Source organism: Tamandua tetradactyla, chromosome 12, assembly GCF_023851605.1.
Source record: "Tamandua tetradactyla isolate mTamTet1 chromosome 12, mTamTet1.pri, whole genome shotgun sequence".
In the NCBI taxonomy this organism is placed as follows: Eukaryota; Metazoa; Chordata; class Mammalia; order Pilosa; family Myrmecophagidae; genus Tamandua; species Tamandua tetradactyla.
Genome location: NC_135338.1, coordinates 79,989,942 through 80,009,925, shown reverse-complemented (window position 1 = coordinate 80,009,925; position 19,984 = coordinate 79,989,942). Strand labels below are relative to the sequence as shown.

Genomic DNA, 19,984 nt, shown 5'->3' with positions numbered 1-19,984 from the left:
AAATTTGTATTATTATAACTACAATGAACATTCAAACTGTTTAATAACAACAAACATCTATTTCCTGTTATCCTTTTATAGCCATAAACATCCACAGAATGGCTGTACCATTCTGTATTTTCAGCAAAAGCATAAGAATGATCAATTTTTCTGCATCCCCACAAACATTTTTTTTTTAATTTTAGTGATTCTTGTGGCAATATCAGATATTTCATTGTGGTTTTAATTTATATTTCCTTAGTGGCTAATGATGCTGAACATCTCTTCATGGGTTTATCGGTCATCTATATGTCATTTTTGATTAAATATCTGTTCATGTCTTTTGCCCATTTTCTAATTGGTTTTGTTGTGTTTTTTTTCTGTTGAGTTTTGAGAATTCTTTATATATTCTAGACACTAATCTACTGTTGAATGTGTGTTCTTTTTCTCTCCTGTAGCTTCTCTTTTCATTAGGGTCTTTCACAGAGCAGAAATTTGTGTTTTTTTTATTTAAAATTTTATAATTAAAATTTAAAACAAAGTAGTTTATCAAATTTTCTTTTTGTTGTGTCAAGCCTAAGAGCTATTTGCCTAGACCTAAGTCCAGAATATTTTCTCCTGTGTTTTCTTATAAAACTTTTATAGACTTATATTTCACATTTAAGTCTGGGATTCATTTTGAGTTAATTGTTTTTAATGATTACATAAAGTGTGAGGTTTAAGTGGAAGTGAATCGTTTTGTCTATAAATGTCCAGCTGCTCCAGCTCTCTTAGCTGACAGGCTATCGGTAGTCATCTGTTGACTTCCTAGCACTTTTGCAAAGATCAGTGGGGAAAACATTTGTATGGGTCTATTTTTAAGTTCTGTATTCTGTCCCATAGATCTATGGATCCCTTCCTCTACCAATACCATATTGCCTTGATTATTATAATTATGTAATAAGATTCCCACTTAATTCTTATTTTTCAAATTGTTTTACCTATTCTAATTCCTTCACATCTCCATTTCAGAATGAGCTTGTCTAATCTGCAAAAAAACTTGCTGTAATTTTGATAGGAATTTTCTTAAACCTACGCATCATTTTTGGGAGAAATGCTATCATTTCTGTTTTGAGTTTTCCAATCCATGAATATGGTGTGGTCTCACTTATTTAAATCCTCTATGATTTTTTTTCTGCTAGCATTCTATTATTTTTAGCATGCAAGTCCTGTCCATATTTGTTTAAGTTTGTATTTAAGTAATTGATTTTTGAGTGATTGTAAATGGTATTATATTTTTAATTTCAGTTTCTACATGTTGTTGCTAGTATAGATAGATACACTTAACTTTTTTATTATTAGTTTTTTCACTACAACACTGCTGAATTCATTTATTAGTTGTAGGAGTTTTTTTGTAGATTTTCTATCTAGGCTGTCATGTCACTTGTGGATAGATGCAGTTTTACTTATTTCCGATCTCTATGCATTTTATTTCTTTTTCTTACCTGACTAGAACTTCCAATATGTTGTTGAATAAGAGTCACAAGTGAAAATCTTTGCCTTATTCATGATTTTAGGGGGAAAGCATTTAGTCTATCATCATTACATGCGATGTTAGCTGTAGGTATTTTGTGGATGTTCTTTAATCAAGTTGAAAATTCACCCTCTGCTCAAGTTTCCTGAGAGTTTTCTAAGTATTGAATATTTTTGGATGCTTTTTCTGGATCAATTGATAGAATCATATACTTTTTTTCCCTTTAGCTTGTAAATTTCACAGAGATTGAATTGTGTCCCCAGAAGACAGGTTCAAGTTGAAGATCAAATCCCAGCACCCCACATGGCCTTCTGTGACATCGTGGAAAAGTGCCCCCCTACAGCCTATGTAGGATGGCAGTCTAGCGTCCCCATTCAGCATTTACTCTTAGGGTTGGGGTAGAGTTTGTCATTTGTTTTTTCCATACCCCTTTGGTGTTTGGCTGGGGTAGGACTATTTTCTAAAAGTTTTCTGTCTGTCAGCCTGACTCTTTCCTGGCCCTTCAGCCAGAGAAATCAGGCTTTTCTTGCAGCTTTTCTGTCTGTACATGCTAGTATTTACAGATTGCCAGCTTCTCCAGCACCAGTTTGCAATATATGAGAGAAAAAGGAAACTTTCAAAACTCACCATGTATTGTTCCTTCGGTCCTGATGCACTAACTGATCTGCCTTCTTTTCTCCACTTTTCAGGGCCTTCTTTATGCTTATATATGTATATATAGTCCATGTTTTTTATTGTGCTTACAGGAGGAACAAAGAAAAATACGTCATTTCTATCTTTCTGTAACCAAGTCTGAGCCTAATTTTTATTACCTCAGAAATGGTAACAATATATTTATGACTATAATTGTTTTATTCTTAAATAGTTTTTTAGGCAAACCAAGTTGGTTTATTCATAAGAAAATTCAGTCATGGATCATGTGTTTCACAATCTAGCCAAGTTAAATTTGTATGATTCATTGTTACTCTTTCTGCTTCAGGTTTTGGTGGATCTATTTAGTATAATTTGGAGCAAACATTTTTGAGGTTGGCTTCTGGAGGACAAGAACAATGTTTTTGCTCTGTCAGTTTTCCTGTTATTTATACTGTCATAGCAAGTGGTGTTGAGGCAGGTTAGAGAGGGAAGGAGGGAGGAGGAAGTGACCCTAAGACCCATTCCAAGAAGTTCCTTGGGGCGCACACACACCTAACCCTCACACGCCTAACCCTCACTCAATTTGGTGCATGAAAAGAACCAATAAAAAGTGCAGCTAATCTATCCCTTATTAGCGTAACCAGAAGGGGAACAGTCGCTCCAAGTTCTTATAATGCAAGGATTCTGACCTCAGAGGGCTTCTCCTCCTTTGGAGAAAGCCTGCGCTCCTCCCGCCCCCCACCCCCTTCGAATGTGTACTTTCACTGTGCATTAAAGTTTAGGGGTAGACACTCAGACTAGTCCTCAAGTTCTTTCCCGTGGCTGAGTCAAGAACCTTCATAGCATCAGCCCCTGGCTGAGGTCTCGACTTCTCCAAAAATCCCAGGGCTCTCCGGCATCATCAAGTTTATTAAACCACTTGGCTGTACACACTGACTACTCCTTGAATTTATTGCTGTGACTGAGTCAAGAACTCTCACGCGCCAGCCCTTGGTTGAGGTCTCGATTTCTCCGAGAACTCCCAGGGCTGTCAGGCATCAGTATTTCTCTCAAAGCATATGCTTAGTTTATTTGGACTTTATTCAGATTAATGTTGATTAATTTCATTAACTATACTCAATCTAAAGGGAAAAGCTGTCTTTAAAATATAATTAGTGTGACCACTCTTTAGTCATTTACAGAGAAGCCTCAAGGCATGGACTTTGGACCCCAATTAGGTGGGAGGCTTTGGAGGTTGCCTAGGTGATGGGTCAGAGTCCTCACATGGGGACATGTTGGACGGGATGCGTCAGTCCCAGGGTTGACTCATTATGTTTGCCTTTTTATTTTCATTTATTCATATCCACGGATGTTCTCATATTCTGAGCAGCCTTCGTAGTCATAGTAGCCCTAATGTCAGTGCTGATTAGCTTTCTATATTTTTTTTTGTTTCACAGATTTAGAGCCAGAAGGAGCATAATCACATTATTTAGGAATGGAAATAGTTTATTGTTTTTGTTTTATGGACTTCTTCAGATCAATTTGTATAGACTACTTAAAAAACTCTGAGTTGGAAGGAATGAGGAGGCTCCAAGTGGGAATCAGAGGAATAGTGTCCAGCCATCTTGCCTCAGACCTCATACCAGGGCCTGGATATCTCAATGAACAGTCCTGGAACACAAAACTCTTTACCTTCCAAGGCAAGATGGAAACCTGGGTTTTCCTCTTCTTGGCAGTGCCTGAGAACAGAGAAAGCAGAAGTCCTTGAAATGTATACCCAGTGAGAGAGTTGGACCAGAAAATAAAATCAGCTCTTCAGCATAGCAAGATGAGTGTGAGAATTGACTGTTTTAGGCTGTGGTAGGAAAGGGAATGTCCCTTCTGAGAATTCAGTACAAAGGACCTGCCTGCCCACTTGAGGATCTGAAGTTTCAAGTTATACAACCACCCAGAAGACTCCAGCTTAATACACAGCCACATACAAAGGGGTCTGTTTAGTGATGCCTTTGAAGTGAATGGCAGAAAAGGCAACAGAGCATGCTGGAGAGAAGAACCACTAAGCCAACCCACCAGATTCCCACTTAAACCTCCAACAGCCCATCTGGGCTCATAGAGATGGAGGATGCATTCCAGTGAGTGCAGTCGGTAGGATTCAGTGTGCCACGGGCAAGCTCTTCAGGTGATGAGTGTTCTGCTACCTGACTGTTCATGCTAACACGTGTCCATGCATGAGGGCTCTAGGCTACAAAAGGGGAACCACCAGATTCTGCTCTTCTTTCTCCCCTGTTCTTCTTTCCCTTTCTCGTCCTCCTCCTACTCACCATCATTAATGCATTTGTGTCTTTAAAGGTTATGTAAGATTATATATATAATCTTTACATTTTACAGAAAATGTTACAGATGAAGATTCTATCAGAAATGAATCAGGAATGAAACATCTCAGTTTAAATAAGAAAGCTGCTGAGAATAAGCTCAAAACTAAAATTACAAAACATATTTTAAAAACCAGCTCACATAAGCAAACATCAGCAAAAAGCAATTTGTACTGCTAAACACTTACGATAGAGAAACTAATAAATAATTTTAATGTAATTAAAGTATTGTCAGAATTGAAAACATCAGGAAAGAGCAAGTGCCTTTTAAAAAACACCATTGAAAAATCCAAGTAAAATTAACAGAGATGAGAAATACAATCTTTGAAACTATAAAATTCAATGGAGGGGTTAAATTCAGGTGATGGAATGGGGATAATTTCTTGGATGAATCATAGAAAGCTGAATAGGTGGAAAATACACAAAAATGGATAAGAACAGTAATAATAATATCTAACACTAATTATAGCATTTTTATGTGACAGGTCCTGTTATAAGTATATATTTATAATTTAATTTATATTATATTTAGCATTTGATTAAGTTGGATTTTAAATTTGGATCTGGGTTGTCAGGTGTGGCACAATGGGAAACTGAGGCCATAATGCATGAGAAAAGATAATTTGTTACTCCCAGCTCCCAAAGAGAGAGGGGTGCCATGAGGGGTTGATGTGAAATACCATCAGCCAGGGTGGTTCAACCAGCAGGTTTGATCACTGACACAGAAATACTGGGAACTGTGGGTTTGTGCTTTCTTGTGGTTCAGTGGCAGAGATGAGCAGATTTTCCAAGGGAGTGAAGGATTGGTTAGCCTAAAGCAAACAGGCACAAAAAAGAAAAGGAGCTGGGGGTCCGAGGGCAGTGGGGATGGTGAGCTTATCATTTGGGACCACCCCTGTGTTTTGGGTGAGGTGTATGGGTGGTGTGGGTGGTGGCACACGTGTGGGTTTGGGCTCTGCGGGAACTTTACAGGGCTGGAGAGTTGCTTAGTAACCTAGGCCAAAGGTCAGGGTTGAGACAAGTGTTTAGCCAAAGTAAGATGGATGCCAAGACAACACACAAAAAGTTTTTGTGAGTTATAACTGTGTATATATATGTATAAACAATGTTTTGGGTAATGTACTACTATTATTCAAATTTGCAGAGAGGGTAGCTGAAGCAGGGAGTGTGTCCAAGGTCGCACATACCTTGGAAGCTGGATTCCCACCCAGTTGGGACTTTGCTTTTTACTGCATGGCGTAGAAGATAGATTCCTTTCAAACATAGGATATGTGGTGCCACATATATTTGCTAGTGATTGTAGGAGGAAATAATAGAGGAATAATAGGGGCAGGAAGAAAATTAGATCTCTGCCTTATAGCACAGCATTTATACATCTGTCAGTTCCTTAAAGAATAACACTATAACTCAAAGATAATGAACAAGACTACAACAGGATAGCTCTCAAAAGTCTGTTTTAGAGGATGCAGGGCTTTCTATTAAAACACTTTTTTTTTCCTGCAGAAGCCATGTTCCAAATTAATGGCTGAGGATTTAATAAAATTGATGGAAAGCATCAGGAGAAGCAACAAGTTTTAGGAGTGATGCACAAGAAATGAACCCTTAGACATACTGTGCTTCAAAATACCCAAAGCCAAAGGAGATCCTAGAAACATTTTAAAAAGATAGGTGACTAAAAAGGAATGACAGGCTGCACATCATTTAAAGGCAACAATAGAGGTCAGAAAAAAATAAAATATCCATGTTATACATACAGATATAAATAAAGATACAGGTATAGACATAGATATATCCTTGTTCCACTAAAAATAAATATCTGGAAAACTAAATATCTAAAATTGAAAGAATAAGTTAAAATTTACGTGAGTATTTAGCTTAGAGAGAGAGAGTGACTTAAGTGGTTATTTTAGGAAAGATTTAAATTTGTGAGTTAATTACCAATCTCAATAAGTTAGGAAATATATAACATGAAATTCATAGGAAATAAAATGAAGAAAAATAAAGGTAAAGTAGAAATGTATTAGATAAGAAAAATAAAATAGAGAAAATCAATGAAGGAGAAGTAACTTTAAAAAGAACTAAAAAAAACACACCTCAAGGAGTAATTATCAAGAAAATAAGGACGGCTCAAACAAACATTTACTAGATATAAAAGAGATTTATAAATACAGACAGATTTTTTTTAATAGTAAGGAAATTATGGAGTACTTTATGCTAATAAGTTGGAAATTTAGATAGAATTGAACATTTTCTAGAAAAATATAAGGTAGTTGTAGATAAAATAAAGTAATGGATAAACAAATTAAATCTATAAATTTTAAAAAAGAAATTTAAAAATCTGGATTTACAGGCAGCTTCACCCAGCATACCACTCACTTATGAACATTATGTATAAATATTAACTAAAATATTAGCAAATAAAAATCTTGCAATAATTTAAAAGCAAATTCTAACAGACTTAGATTTTTATTAGTAGTGCATGTTTTATTTAACTTCTGAAAAATCCAATAATATAATTGATCCTGTTAATAGAATAAAGGAGAAAAAATATATGACCATCTTTGTATTTGGAGATAAAGCAATTGAAAGCATTTGGCACCACTGGTAATAAGAACTTCTTAACAAACTAGAAATAGAGGAAAACTCTCTCAGCTTGGCACAGGGTCTTATAAAATCTAAATTAATGATGAAATATTGAAAGTTTCCTATATGTAAAGAAAAAACAAAGGATATATGTTGTCACGATTTTTCAAAAATATTTTAATGATGGTATGAATTTAAATACTAAGATAAATAATGAGTAAAATATTTAAGGATTGGGAGGTAATAAACTAAATTATCATTATTCATAGACTACAATTTTTGTAAACATAGTAGACCCTAGAAACCATCCAGACAAACTGTGTTGGGCACAAAATCAGGATGAAAATATCCAATATGTTTCTGTATTCTAGCAATAGGCCATTAGAAAACATAATTTAGCAAACTTTCTTTCTAATATCCACAGATATTTAAAAAGTACCAATAAATAAATCTAAAAAAACTTTGTAAATGGTGAATTAGATCATGTTTATGCATGGGAAAACTCAACACTTAAAGACATCAAATTTTACCAAACTTGGCTGAGAAATTTAATGAGAGTCCAAGCAACGTCTTAACAGGCTCTTTCTGGGACTGGCAAGTGGATCCTAAAATGAGCAAATGGTCAAAAACAGCTCAGACAGTTTTAGAAAACAACAAAAGTGTTGACGGTGGCCTATCTGATGTCAGCTCTTTTATAATGTTGTAATGATTAAAACGATATTGTATTGGCTGAGGGAGACGTATAGTTCAAGAAACAAGCCCAGAAATTAAATACATGCTGTAATATCAGTCGCCCACTAGTAAATTGATAGATAAAGAAAGAATTTTTTAATGGATTCTTCTGGAAATCTCCTGCTGATATACTAGCTATCTGCCTTGGTATCTCTAAAAGATAAAAATGACCATGAAAATTCAGTTTCACTCAAAATTTCTTGATCATTGACTATGACAGGCCGCGTTTACTTTGAATGAAATGCAGACGTAAATCAAAATATCCATGCAGGGCTTCTTTCTCTTTGATTTAGCAAAATTCATCTATTATCTTAGCATATTTTTTTTTTTTTTTGCCCCTCTGAGACCTGGGCAGACCTTATTTACATCAGTGGTGTTTCAATTTACTAAAGCTACTAGAATGCAATATACCAAAAATGGACTGGCTTTTATAAATGGGATTTATTAGGTTACAAACTTACAGTTCTTAGGCCTTGAAAATGTCCAAATTAAGGTATAAAGAGGAAGATACCTTGACTCTGAAGAAAGGCTGCTGATGCTGGGACACCTCTTCCCAGATGTCACCAGATGGGCTGGTGACATCTGCTGGCTCTCCTCTCCTGGGTTGGTTTCAAAATGGCTCTCTCAGCTCCTTAGCAACTCCCAGGGTCTTCTGTCTCTAAGTTTCTGTGCTTTCTTCAAAGTGTCTCCCTCTTAAAGAACTCCAGTAAGTGGATTCAGACCAACCTTGAATGGGTGGGGTCACATCTTCATGGAAACAACCTAATCAAAGGGTCCCACCCAACAATAGGCCTGCCTGATTGGATTAAAAGAGCATGGCTTTTCTGGGGTGCACAACAGTTTCAAACAGCACAAGTTACGTCTTAATGTTGCACTGTGATATAATGGGCAGCTCTTTTCTTTCTTAAGGGTTTTAAATTAAATGGTACCTTAGATCTGCTGTTTTCTTCTTCCTTGACTTCTTCACTAGATGTCATTTCATCTGTTCCCCTTTTCCCTCTTCTCATCTCTCAAGGAGGATGTGAACTCAGCTGGGAATGGGACTGGTTTCATATGAAACCTTATTAATCAGAGATTTCATGGGCACACACAGAATGTCCTCTTTGCAGGAGTATTGATTTTTTTATAGTTATTATTTTTTATTGTAATTCATCCTCTTTTTGGACACAGTTTCATCTTGGTGAACATATGCCCTTTTAGGGTTTGGCCTTGCTGATGCCTGGGCCAGTCAAGGTATTGTCAGATGACTCTCCAACTCTGTGGGTGGAAAATCACTTTTCCCCTTTCCTGGCTTAGAGTTTAACCCTCTTCCACACCCCCACTCAGCTTTAGGGGTCAGCTCTGCAGAGCCAGCAGAGGCTGGAATCACTGGGCTCTCATCCCAGGAGCCCTTTCCAGGGATGGGACCAGACATTGTGGGGGGTTATGGAGGAGGGAGAGGTCTAAGCCCACATCCTTGGGGTCCACATGTGCCCTGTGGGCTCTCCTCACCCATGCCACCACTGCTGCCTGAAAACAATTTAATCCAATGAAGATTGAGTCCCCTGGACCCTCTAGCATGGCATCCTCAGTTTGTGTTAAGCCTCCTTTCCCAGCCTTAACTGCCAGGCAACATCTCACTCATCTCATGGACCTGGCAGATCAGATTTTCCTTACGTCTTCCTCCCACCCATTTATCTCCAGATGTATGTGCAGACCGTGCTCTTTGCCACAAATGCAAATCCAGTTAAGGATCTGTGGCCCGCGTCCTGAATTCATGAGTTAAATAATCTACCTCTCCATCGTCTTTAGTGTTAAGGTCCTGGTGCCCTTTTTCACTGCTCTGTGATGAGGCTGGCTCACAGCTCTCCCCACACCAAGAGCCAGCTGTCATCCTGGAGACCAGTGGGAATCCCTGACTGGAGGCATTTGGCAGCAGTGAGAGAAAGGCAGCTCTTGAAGGGAGTTAAGGGGCCTTGCACTGATGTCATTAAGATCCCTGAGGATAGGCCTTATTTTCTAGTAGTCAAGGAAAAATATATATTTGACCTTTTTTCAAGCTCTTTAATTCAGAAGATTCAAGTGCACCCAAAAGCAAACAGAAGAGTGGGATGATCCCCCCAGTTTTAGTAGCTGTGTATATGGGGCACTGTGGTGGCATTCATTCAGCACTTACTGTATGCACTGTGTCATCAAGGTCCCTGGAATGGTTTTGGCTACTCATGGTTAGAGGGGACGTCATCTCCTGCCTTGGAAAGCCATGTTCAAACTCAGTTTTTAGCAGCAGCATCCTTTTTCAGCCAATCTTTTCTCCAGCCCTAATAGTCAAAACAGATAAAATGGCAACTTCTTAGCACAAATTGATTGTAAGAGTTTACATATATATTATTAACTTATAAAATAAATTTGCCTATTTGAACAAACAATAAAGTTGAGAAGATGAATGTTAAAATTTGAATTTTGATAACAGTTGCAGTGTTACAATATTGTTTATCTCAACATTTGGTTTTAGTTAAAAAATATCAAGTGGTTGCTAATGGTAACATGTTTTTATTTTGTTTTGACCCATTTGCCTGTGATCTCAAGAGTCTCTTCGGTTAAAGTGATCCAAATGCTTTGAAGAAGAGCTATAGGAATTGTTTTTATTTTCAGAGTTGAATCACTGAGCTAACAATGTTCACAGTCTATACTATAAAGTAAAAGTTCAGAGAAAAAGAAACTCAAAATAAGCAAAACTGTGTGTTGTATAACATGCATAAAAGCAGACTTTCCATTGTTGCTGCTTCTAATGACTCTGTAGCCTGTTGTAGGTTGACTGTGGTGTAATCATAGGCCCAAATTTGAGTTTTTAAAATAGCAGTACAAAACTGCTGAAGTCTTATTTAGTGACTCATTTACAAGAGGCTCAAATTCATGCACATTCATGGCAAGATAGTGTTTAGTTTAATTTGCTCTGAAAAAGGAGTTCATCCAGGCACCATACATTTCTACTTTGGTGGTTTCTTAAGACTTAAAATCCTACAAACAGACATCTAAGTGTGTTTTGATTTTATTACCATTTTAAAATACAAGGGAAAGAAAATATTGGAATCAAACACCCTGAAACATCGCCACAGAATGTTTTAGGGTTCCGGAGAACCTAGTTTGGAAAGAAGAGTAGAATCCTTGGTGAGCTTGTGAAGAGACATAGAAAGGTCTCTTTTTCAGCTATTTTGTTACAAATCACTGTTTATAATGTAACTAAGAGAGACAGTTGAGCAAAGAATATTAACATCTTGATCCTACATCTGTCTCTCTCTCTATGTGTGTGTCTGGAAGGGACAAAGTAGATGTGTCCTTTTTCATCTCAAGAAGTTACCCCTCTATGACAGCTCAGTTTCCCTCCCTCTTGGCTTCATCACATTTCTGTTTCCAATGCAAATCATGACTTTCCTGTACAGTTTCTTCCAAGAGATTTCTGGTTGCCTTTTTTCTTTGTATTACCAGATATTTTTTTTAAGTTTCTCATTCTAGTATAGACTGACTTTTTCTCTGGGCTTACAGTCCAGCTCATCATGAGAATCCCTTTTATTGATGACCCAGGTTTAGTCCAATAATTTATTTCTTCTTTCTCTGTTTTTCATTTTTTTGAGCACATGTTCAGATTCGTGCCCAAGAAATTAAATAAACATGGGAACCAAACTCTCTGAGGTCTTACATGTTTGAAAAATCCTTTCCTTTGCCATCATTCTTGAGTGGTTTCTTCCAGCTCTAGGAAATTTCTGCTTGGGGATTTTCTCTCTCTCACTTTTCTTGTTATCGCTTGATAAGGCTTTGATTTATAAAGTTATTTCTTATGACCTGGTCTTCTCTGGGCTTCACCATTTCTGTCCACACCATCTTCCTCTCCTGGGACACATCATGGATTCCTGTGAATCAAGCCTTCTACCAATTTTTAAAATTCTGTTTCAGAAAGCATATTTTAATTTGCATATTCCTCTTTCCTGATTGCCTTCTCATCTTGAATTTTACTGAGGGATATGAGAGAACACTGTTTTTTGGAAATAATTTTTCATTCCTTGCATTGCCTGTTTCTTTTTGTATCTCTGTGTGTGTGTGCTTGTGTCTGTCCTTCATTGTGTCTTTCATGCTCAAACTGTACTCAAATATCTTGTGGTTCAGAGTTTTCCGTTTAGAGGAACTCAAGAACAGACAACAAGCTGCCTGAGTGTCTGTGGAAGTGACAGAGACTGTAGTTTAGGGTGAGTGGACCTCCAGGCAGCCCTTCCACTAGGAGTCCCTCATTACCAAAATGTGGGGAACTTTGTGCTAGCTCCATATGTAGCTACCTATGTTTTCTTGAGGCAGTTTATTTTCTATTTATGTGTAGAGCTGTTAAAATTTTGTTTTTACTTCTTGGCATGTATGTTTCTTTCTCTAGCATGGTCACAAGAGGTTCTATGCATGGGCAGGAGACTGGGGAGCAAGGGTGGAGCTGGGGTATGCTTAGGATTATCCAAAAATTGTGCTTAATTCTACAATCTTCATGTGTCCTCCTCCCTGTCATCTCACATTGTGGAGCCCAGAAGCCCTCTGTGGCTCTCCTGGTGCCAGTTGCACTCTGCAGCTTCAGTCATTCAAGATGTATTTATGAAATGCCAACCAGGAATTAAGCCCCATTCAAGATGATGGAACTAGCCCTGTGAACAAAGTAGCTAAAGAGCCTTGCCTTATGGAGTTTGCAGGCTTGTTCTTCTTCCTACTCGTTATCTCTTACAAATATTTTAAAATTTCTCATCTGCTGATGTCCTTCCAAATACTTTTTTATTTGCTTGTTTTTTGTTTAGAGCTTTGCTTTATGTACATATGAAAAAAGTTATGGTTCATATTAAATTGTGGGGGGTAGAGTTGGTTGACCCTTTCCGAGCTGTGCTTTGAGAAATTCTCCCAGCTGAGCTGCAGGAGTTACCCTGCTGAAACCTGTGCTAATCCCACCTCAGTAATGAGAGTCAAAGGGCTCTGGGAAATCCACCACCTCGTACTGTTGGTCATGAAATCCTTTTACTGTTTCTAGTGCAGATGAGCGATTTGATGCCACATTCCACACCAATGTTCTAGTGAATTCTACTGGGCATTGTCAGTACATCCCTCCAGGTAAGATCCTTTTCCTTTTGTCCTCTTAAATTTAGAAAATGTAAGCAAGTTCAGAGTGTCAGTGCTCAGATGCATAATCAAATAGTCTGGTGCTGTTTCCCTCTCTTCACTCTCATTTCTTCAGTGCTGCCTTCCTCTCCTCTGGGCTTCCACATTTTTCCTGAAATTGAAAATGCCATCTTTCCCCTTTGTCTTGGAATTATGGCTCAAGCTATCTTTGGTAAAATATATCATATGCTTTTATTTCCTGTAAAGTCAATGCATAGTTAAAGGAAGTTTCCTTGTTAGAAAATTTCCAACTCCCCTTACAGCCAGATACCAAGGTACCAAGCCATTGATACCTTTTCAGCTCAATGCTTTCTTTCTCATGAGATTCAGTATCTTTGCTGGTGCCATCCACTAGTGCTGAAGGTGACATGATGAAATGCTGTAGTTGCTTATTGAGCACCGGTACTAAATCCCACTCAGCATGTTGGATCAAGGCCAAGTCATTTCAAAGAAGAACTAAAAAGTGACTTGTCCCTGAAAGTTTCTCTCTCCTCTTTCTTAACCAACTCAATTGTTAGCCTGCTTCCTGGGATGGATTCTTTTCTCACCAGCTCATCATGTCAGTCGGATTCATAGTCCTGGAGCCCTGGGATGCTCAAGGAATGATCAGCAGCATGGGACTCTGGGGTTTTATGGCCTCAAGGCATGTTTGGGGTGTGTTTTCATGTGAAGATGAGCAGACTTTTTTTTTTTTCATCTTTTAGATTTTTTTTAATATATTATTTTCCAGTATTATCCCCCCCCCCCACCATGCCTCACCTGCTTCATGAAGGAAGCCTAATGAACTCTTTGGTTTGTTTAATTTCCTGTTCCTGGGCAATCTGTAGCCACCCCATTCACACACACACACACACACACACACTCACACTCATGCACTCACACTCATGCACTCATGCATACACACCCCATATCTGATGTTTAAACCCTCTCTGACCATACAGCCCTGTCTCCATGCTGCTGTTTCAGAGTCATCTCACAAAACACAGCAAAACTGGCTTGGCCCTATGAGCTTCTATTTGCCTGAGCTCCCTGTCTTAGGAAATGATACCTGGACAGAATCTGTGTTTATTCACCTTAGGATCCACTACTGTGCAACTCTGTATGTAGTCCAGGGTGGCTGCTCAAGAACTCCTACTGATGAGTGAATGAATGAATGAATGAATGAATGAGATACCGAATCAGTCAAAGGTAGATACCCACCAACAATGTTTTTACAGAGTTAAGAACAGAACCCTGGCATCCCAGGTTTTCTATGTCAGAGCATCTCCGCTTGTGCTAGTCCTTCAGGCATGCATTTTCTCCCAACATCTGGTCCATTGCATGTTGGAGCAGCAGAGTGAGAGTTCTATAACATGAATGTTCTTTTACACCAGGCCTTTAAGGTGCAACTTCTATTAGGAGAGCGATTTTAGGAAATGACATCCAGAAGTCATCAATATAAAAGAATATGGTCCTGCAGGTTGTTTTGAGGGCTGAAGCCCCTTTGAGACTCCTAGAGCTGTGTTCTCTGACTCTCAAGCTTCCTATGTTTGGCCACCCCCTGTGGTCCTCCAGTCAGGTTCCCAGCCCCATTATCCCCAGGAGACCTTCTCTGGAACCTTTGTCTGGTCAGGACTGGACATCTTGTGTATTATTATGGGCGTCGCCCTTTATGTTGGCAGGGGAAATATGGAGATGTCTGGCTTAGGGCAGTATAGAGCTGCCCCTGGGATGCTGCATAGCTGAGCATGGGTAAACAGTTGAATGAATAAACAAAATATGGAATGTACACCTGGTGGAATAGTATTCAGCCTCAAAAAGGAATGAAGTTCTGATACATACAACAACATGGATGCACCTTGAAGCCATCATGTTTTGTGAAATAAGCCAGACACAAAAAGAAAAATATTGTATAATTCCCATGTACCAAAATACCTAGAAGTAAAATCATAGAGACAGAGCATAGATTACAGGTTATTAGGAGCTGGGGGTGAAGGGAAAGGGGAGTCATTACTTAATGGGTGCACAGTTTCTGTTTGAGGTGATAAAAATGTTTGGGTGATGGTAGCACAATATTGTGAATGTAATTAATATCACTGAACTGTACACTTAAAAGTAGTGAAAATGGAAAATTTTTGAATTGCATAATGGTACTACAATCAAATGTTTAAAGAAAGGGTGTTTTGGTTATAGCTTTGAAATAGAAACACTGATTAGAAAATGACTTTTTCCCCATTTTATATGTTTATTTTATAATAACCTTATTGAGTTATAATTGACATATAACTCATGTAATTGACATATGATGTCATTCACCCATGAGTTTTAGTAAATTTAGGTTTATGCAAACCACCACCATAAAATAGCTTTGCAATATTTCCATCAAAAGATTCCTTCTGCCCATTTGCAGTCAGTCCTCACTCCTACTTCCAGCTCCACGCAGCCACTGATCTGCTTTCTGTCCCTAGAGGTCTCCTCTGGGTCTTTTCATAGAAATAGAATCCTATAGTTAAAGAGTCACATAGTTCTCATTTCCCAACTGTGTGGGTTTTGGGTGATCCAACCCGTTCATGGGAAGGGGTGTCTCTAATCACCTCAGATTCCTCTGAACATTTAATGTAATGCTTTCAAATCATATTTAGAGGAATTGAAGTGACAAGAAGTTTGTCATCCATCCTCAACTTGGCTGCGGGGGTGGATATCCAGGTTTGCAAGACAACTGAGTCCCTTCCCCGCTGTTTCCCACATCCATTCTATCTTTAATTCAGTAACAGAAATTTACAGAGTGCATGTCTCCTGTCTGCATTAGCACTAGAACAGTTATACCATTCTTGCTTCCAGTGCATTCCAGTCTGTCTGTAGGCAGGGAGGAGCATATTGGCATAAATAAGTAAAGTGAATTTATCCATTTTCTTCTTGGTGACTTTTTGGATAACTTGTCCTAACCTGGAACCTATCCTAACCTGGAACCTGTCTTTTCAGTGGAAGCTCTTCCTTATGTCCTAGCAATATCTTTTCACCTTAATTCCATCAGTTGTTGTTATGTTCTTGAGCTAGGATTTGGGCTAGCTAAAATTAGCCTCTCTATATATTTATGGATATTTGAGTATTTTCTCAATTTTTAAGCTAAGGAAAATGCCACATCACTCCCTACCAAATATAAACACACATACAAGCACACACACACACACACACATTTTTCAGTTTCTATTTCTAACCTCATCATCATTTTTATTAACCTCTCTGATATTGTTTCCACTGTCAACTTTTCTTTTATTATATAGAGACTCAAGATGCATGTGCTAAATGGAAATTTACAGAGCTGCTAATGTTTGCATAGAGAGCCAACAGAATTGTCTTCTTCAACAGAGCATGTCAGGGTTGTGTTTGAATTTTAAAAGACTGTGAAGCTTTAGTAGAACTCATTTTCCAGATTTTTTTTTCCCAAAAAAATTCCTTCTTCTTATGGACAAGTTAAGCTGAGGTTGGAGGGGAGAGATGGGGCAGAAAGCTTCCGGGTTGCATGCAGTCCAGAGGTCTTGGTGCTCTGTACCTGCCCCTCAAGCCATATCCACCTTACTTCATCTGAAAGGGAGCACTAAGGGGCCAGAAAGACATGCACAGAGCACTGACTGGAAAGAAATGCAGTCATACAGAACAGAAAGCTTAACTTGCCAACCCTTTATCAGGCTAGCAAGCCGTGGAGTAGTCATTGCATACTATGAAGTGGGCACAAGGTTGCATGGGAGAGAATATATTATAAACATGACTCGGGCAGCTTCAGTATGGTATTCTAACTATCTTCATCACCCCCTCAGGCATATTCAAGAGCTCCTGTTACATCGATGTGCGCTGGTTTCCTTTCGATGTGCAGCAGTGCAAACTGAAGTTTGGCTCCTGGACTTACGGAGGGTGGTCCCTGGACTTGCAGATGCAGGAGGCAGATATCAGTGGCTACATTCCAAATGGAGAATGGGATCTCGTGGGTAAGACCAGCCAAGACACAGAGCTAGTGGGCTGAAGGAATGCTTTCTTATTCCTGTGCTATCTTTATGAAGTTGTGATTTTCCATTCTCCATTTCACTGAGATCATTTCTTGAACCTTTGGAGTATGTTCCATAATTTATTAAGAGCTCTAGGACAGGAAACAGTTGGGAAGCACATTGCTCTCTGTGAAGTACCTACAGTTATGGTAAAGGCTGAATTTAAACAACTGGGTGCTAGTCAAGGCATCCCTGTGTTATCCAAATCTAATTCATTCCTAAAATCAGGTTGGAGAGGAAATTTCAACTGGTGGGACTCTGTTATTGTTTTAAATAGGAAAAAAAACCCACTAATTATATTTATAATGGTGTGATATTGATAATGTATTCATAAAAATGCTTTTCCAGTCCGTCTAAAACATACTTAGCAGTTTGCTCAAGCATCGCTAAAATATTCTTAACTCCATAATAAAACAGCAAGGGTTTATTGAAACACTATCTACCTGGTTTTTTAACATGAAAAGGAGGTGATTTCATTAAAGCGGTGGTTTATGTCCCTGCTCCTCCGCATCAAGGAATCCCAGGCAAGAGGAGTGAGAGGTTCTATGACTGCTGCAAAGAGCCATACCCGGATGTCACCTTCACCGTGACCATGCGCCGCAGGACCCTCTACTACGGCCTCAACCTGCTCATCCCTTGTGTGCTCATCTCGGCCCTGGCCCTCCTGGTGTTCTTGCTTCCTGCAGATTCTGGGGAGAAGATTTCCCTTGGTAAGTGCCGTGGATGAGAGGAGAGTTCATCCCTGAGGGCCAGTCCCTGGGATCTAGCTCTCTGGAGGGCAAGCAATGCAGGGGCCAGTGGAGTCCAGGGCCTCCTTGGCTCTTCACACACTGACCTCCTAGCGCAAGGCGTGTAGCTCAGCATCTGTCTCCATAACAACAGGTGCTCCTGCCTGAGGGTCCAGGCTGGGTGTCCAAATCCTCCTGGGAGTAGCGCTATGCTTAGGGACCCCATGCTTGGCAGCTGCATATAGGACCCTTTGCCATGGAGGATGGGGACACCCAGATTGGAACTGGCTCGATCCTGCTGTGAGGAACCTGTCCTTTCTCCCCTCCTGTTACTCCATTCTGTTCCTTGGTGGTGACTGGTCAGCATGCAATTTGGACAAACAACTTAGTTTGTTATCAGTTTACATTTGTGCCTTACATAGTATAATTCTTTACCATAATTCCAGTATAAAGAAAAGAAAACTGAGATTTAGGTTGGCGGAATGAGTTTCTCAATATCAGTATCTCAAAGAGTTACTAAAATATCAGTATCTCGAAGAGTTACTAAAAGTCATATTTAGTATGTGGTAGAATTCATCCGCAAACCCTTATCTTCCGAGTCTGATACACAGAAATGTTAAATGACTTATCCAGGGTCCCATGGCAGCAAATGAGCAGCAAATTGAAGACCTGTAATCAAATCTTCCAACTAGATATATATTCTTTTTTTTTTCTGCTACTTGAAGCTACCGCTCAATAATGAAATATGGAAAAAGGGAGTTAATTGTGCTAAGTTAAATGATTCATTTTGTCTTGATTCTTATAAAGTTCTGCTTCCTAAGGTTGTCTCTGTTAGGGAGTCTTTTAGGAATCTGTTAAATGAAATGGACAATGCACATGCCTCTGTGAGCAGAAAATCGTGCATATAATTTCAAAAATTCCCAGGCCCCAACTACTTCATAGCTCTTTGAATCTCAGTTGAGGAACCTCTGTGAGTTGTAAGGGAGGCTTTATCTGTTTTGTTTAGCAATCTTCTGTGTGTTTACATTTTAGGGATAACGGTTTTACTATCTCTTACTGTCTTCATGCTCCTTGTGGCCGAAATCATGCCTGCAACATCAGATTCAGTGCCACTGATAGGTAAGGCAAGAGCCAGGCTTCTCTCTTACAGGCACGGGATTATTCTCCAGCAGATACAAGAAGCAGGGATGTGTCCTCCACAGCCATCGAGAAAGGTATGCCCCTGTTTCCTTCCTTGAGGAGACGACTTGCTGTGAACATTCAAAGTGACCTCTGTCCATGTCGGAGAAGGAGTCCAGCTTTGTGGTTTGGTTTCGGGGTACAACAATGTCCCCTTTCCTTCATACATCAAACAGGCTTGCTCTGGATCCAGAGATATTACCATTAGAGATATGTTATTTCAGCCTAAGACATTGTTTTTTCCACATACCCTTTGATAACTAGATGTCTTCTTAGAAAGCAAAAGTGTTTGAGGGACTGTGACATGGGACAGATACATTTGGGCCAGAAGAGGTATAAGACACAATCTTCTACTCAGGGAAGGAAGACAGAAACAGGAGACAGTAGTACTTGTTACTAAGCACCTTTCTGGATTGGAATAAACAGAAGGCTTCAAAAGTTGCCCAGTGGACTAATGGTTTAGGGTTCAGTACACTCGTGCCTGCAGCCTGGGTTCTGTGCCTCATCATGGAACCAAGACCTCCAAAGCCAACCAAGCTCAAAGTCATGAGAATAGGAACCCAACATTCTGCTGTGAGGTTTAATTAGTTTTGGTGTGAGAGTCACCACTCCCAGGTGGTGGTGGAGGTCAGAAATGAGAATTGATCTCTGCATATGTCTGGTTGGCCTAAGTCTCCTGAATACCAATCCCTTGGGTAGGGCCCTTATCTGATATGTGGACGTACATTGATATCCCCTGCTTAACAATCCTAAAAGTCTATTACCTTGCTCTGTGGAACTCCATGTGTGTGTAATACTTTGTACAGAGCATCTATTGGTAGGAAAAAACAATAACCTTTGGGAGTGTCATATTTCTCTCAGTTCCATCCAGATAGTTAGAAATATTCTTTCAACTTGGCAGTCAGATCAGACCCCAGTCTTTCTACTCGTCAATATGTTACTTTCAATAGAAATTTGCAACAGAAACTACCCTAACTGGTCCAGCTGGCTGCTGCTGCCTTCATGTATGCACCTACTGGGGAAGACTTGTGCTTTGCACAGCTCATGTCTAGAAAGATGTCATGCAGGGACACCTGTCAGGCAGGGACTTTGGCCAGGTTGCCC

At 39.2% G+C, this 19,984-nt stretch overlaps 1 protein-coding gene across 1 annotated transcript in view; it reads left to right on the top strand.

Moving 5' to 3' along the window:
* Window positions 1-19,984, top strand: part of LOC143652400 (neuronal acetylcholine receptor subunit alpha-7) — a 103,433-nt gene that overhangs the window by 76,490 nt on the left and 6,959 nt on the right. Inside the window, exons 5-8 of the mRNA XM_077123998.1 lie at window positions 12,824-12,903; window positions 16,749-16,916; window positions 17,489-17,683; window positions 18,734-18,820. Of these exons, the coding sequence (XP_076980113.1) occupies window positions 12,824-12,903; window positions 16,749-16,916; window positions 17,489-17,683; window positions 18,734-18,820 (530 nt within the window). The remainder of the gene's footprint in view (window positions 1-12,823; window positions 12,904-16,748; window positions 16,917-17,488; window positions 17,684-18,733; window positions 18,821-19,984) is intronic.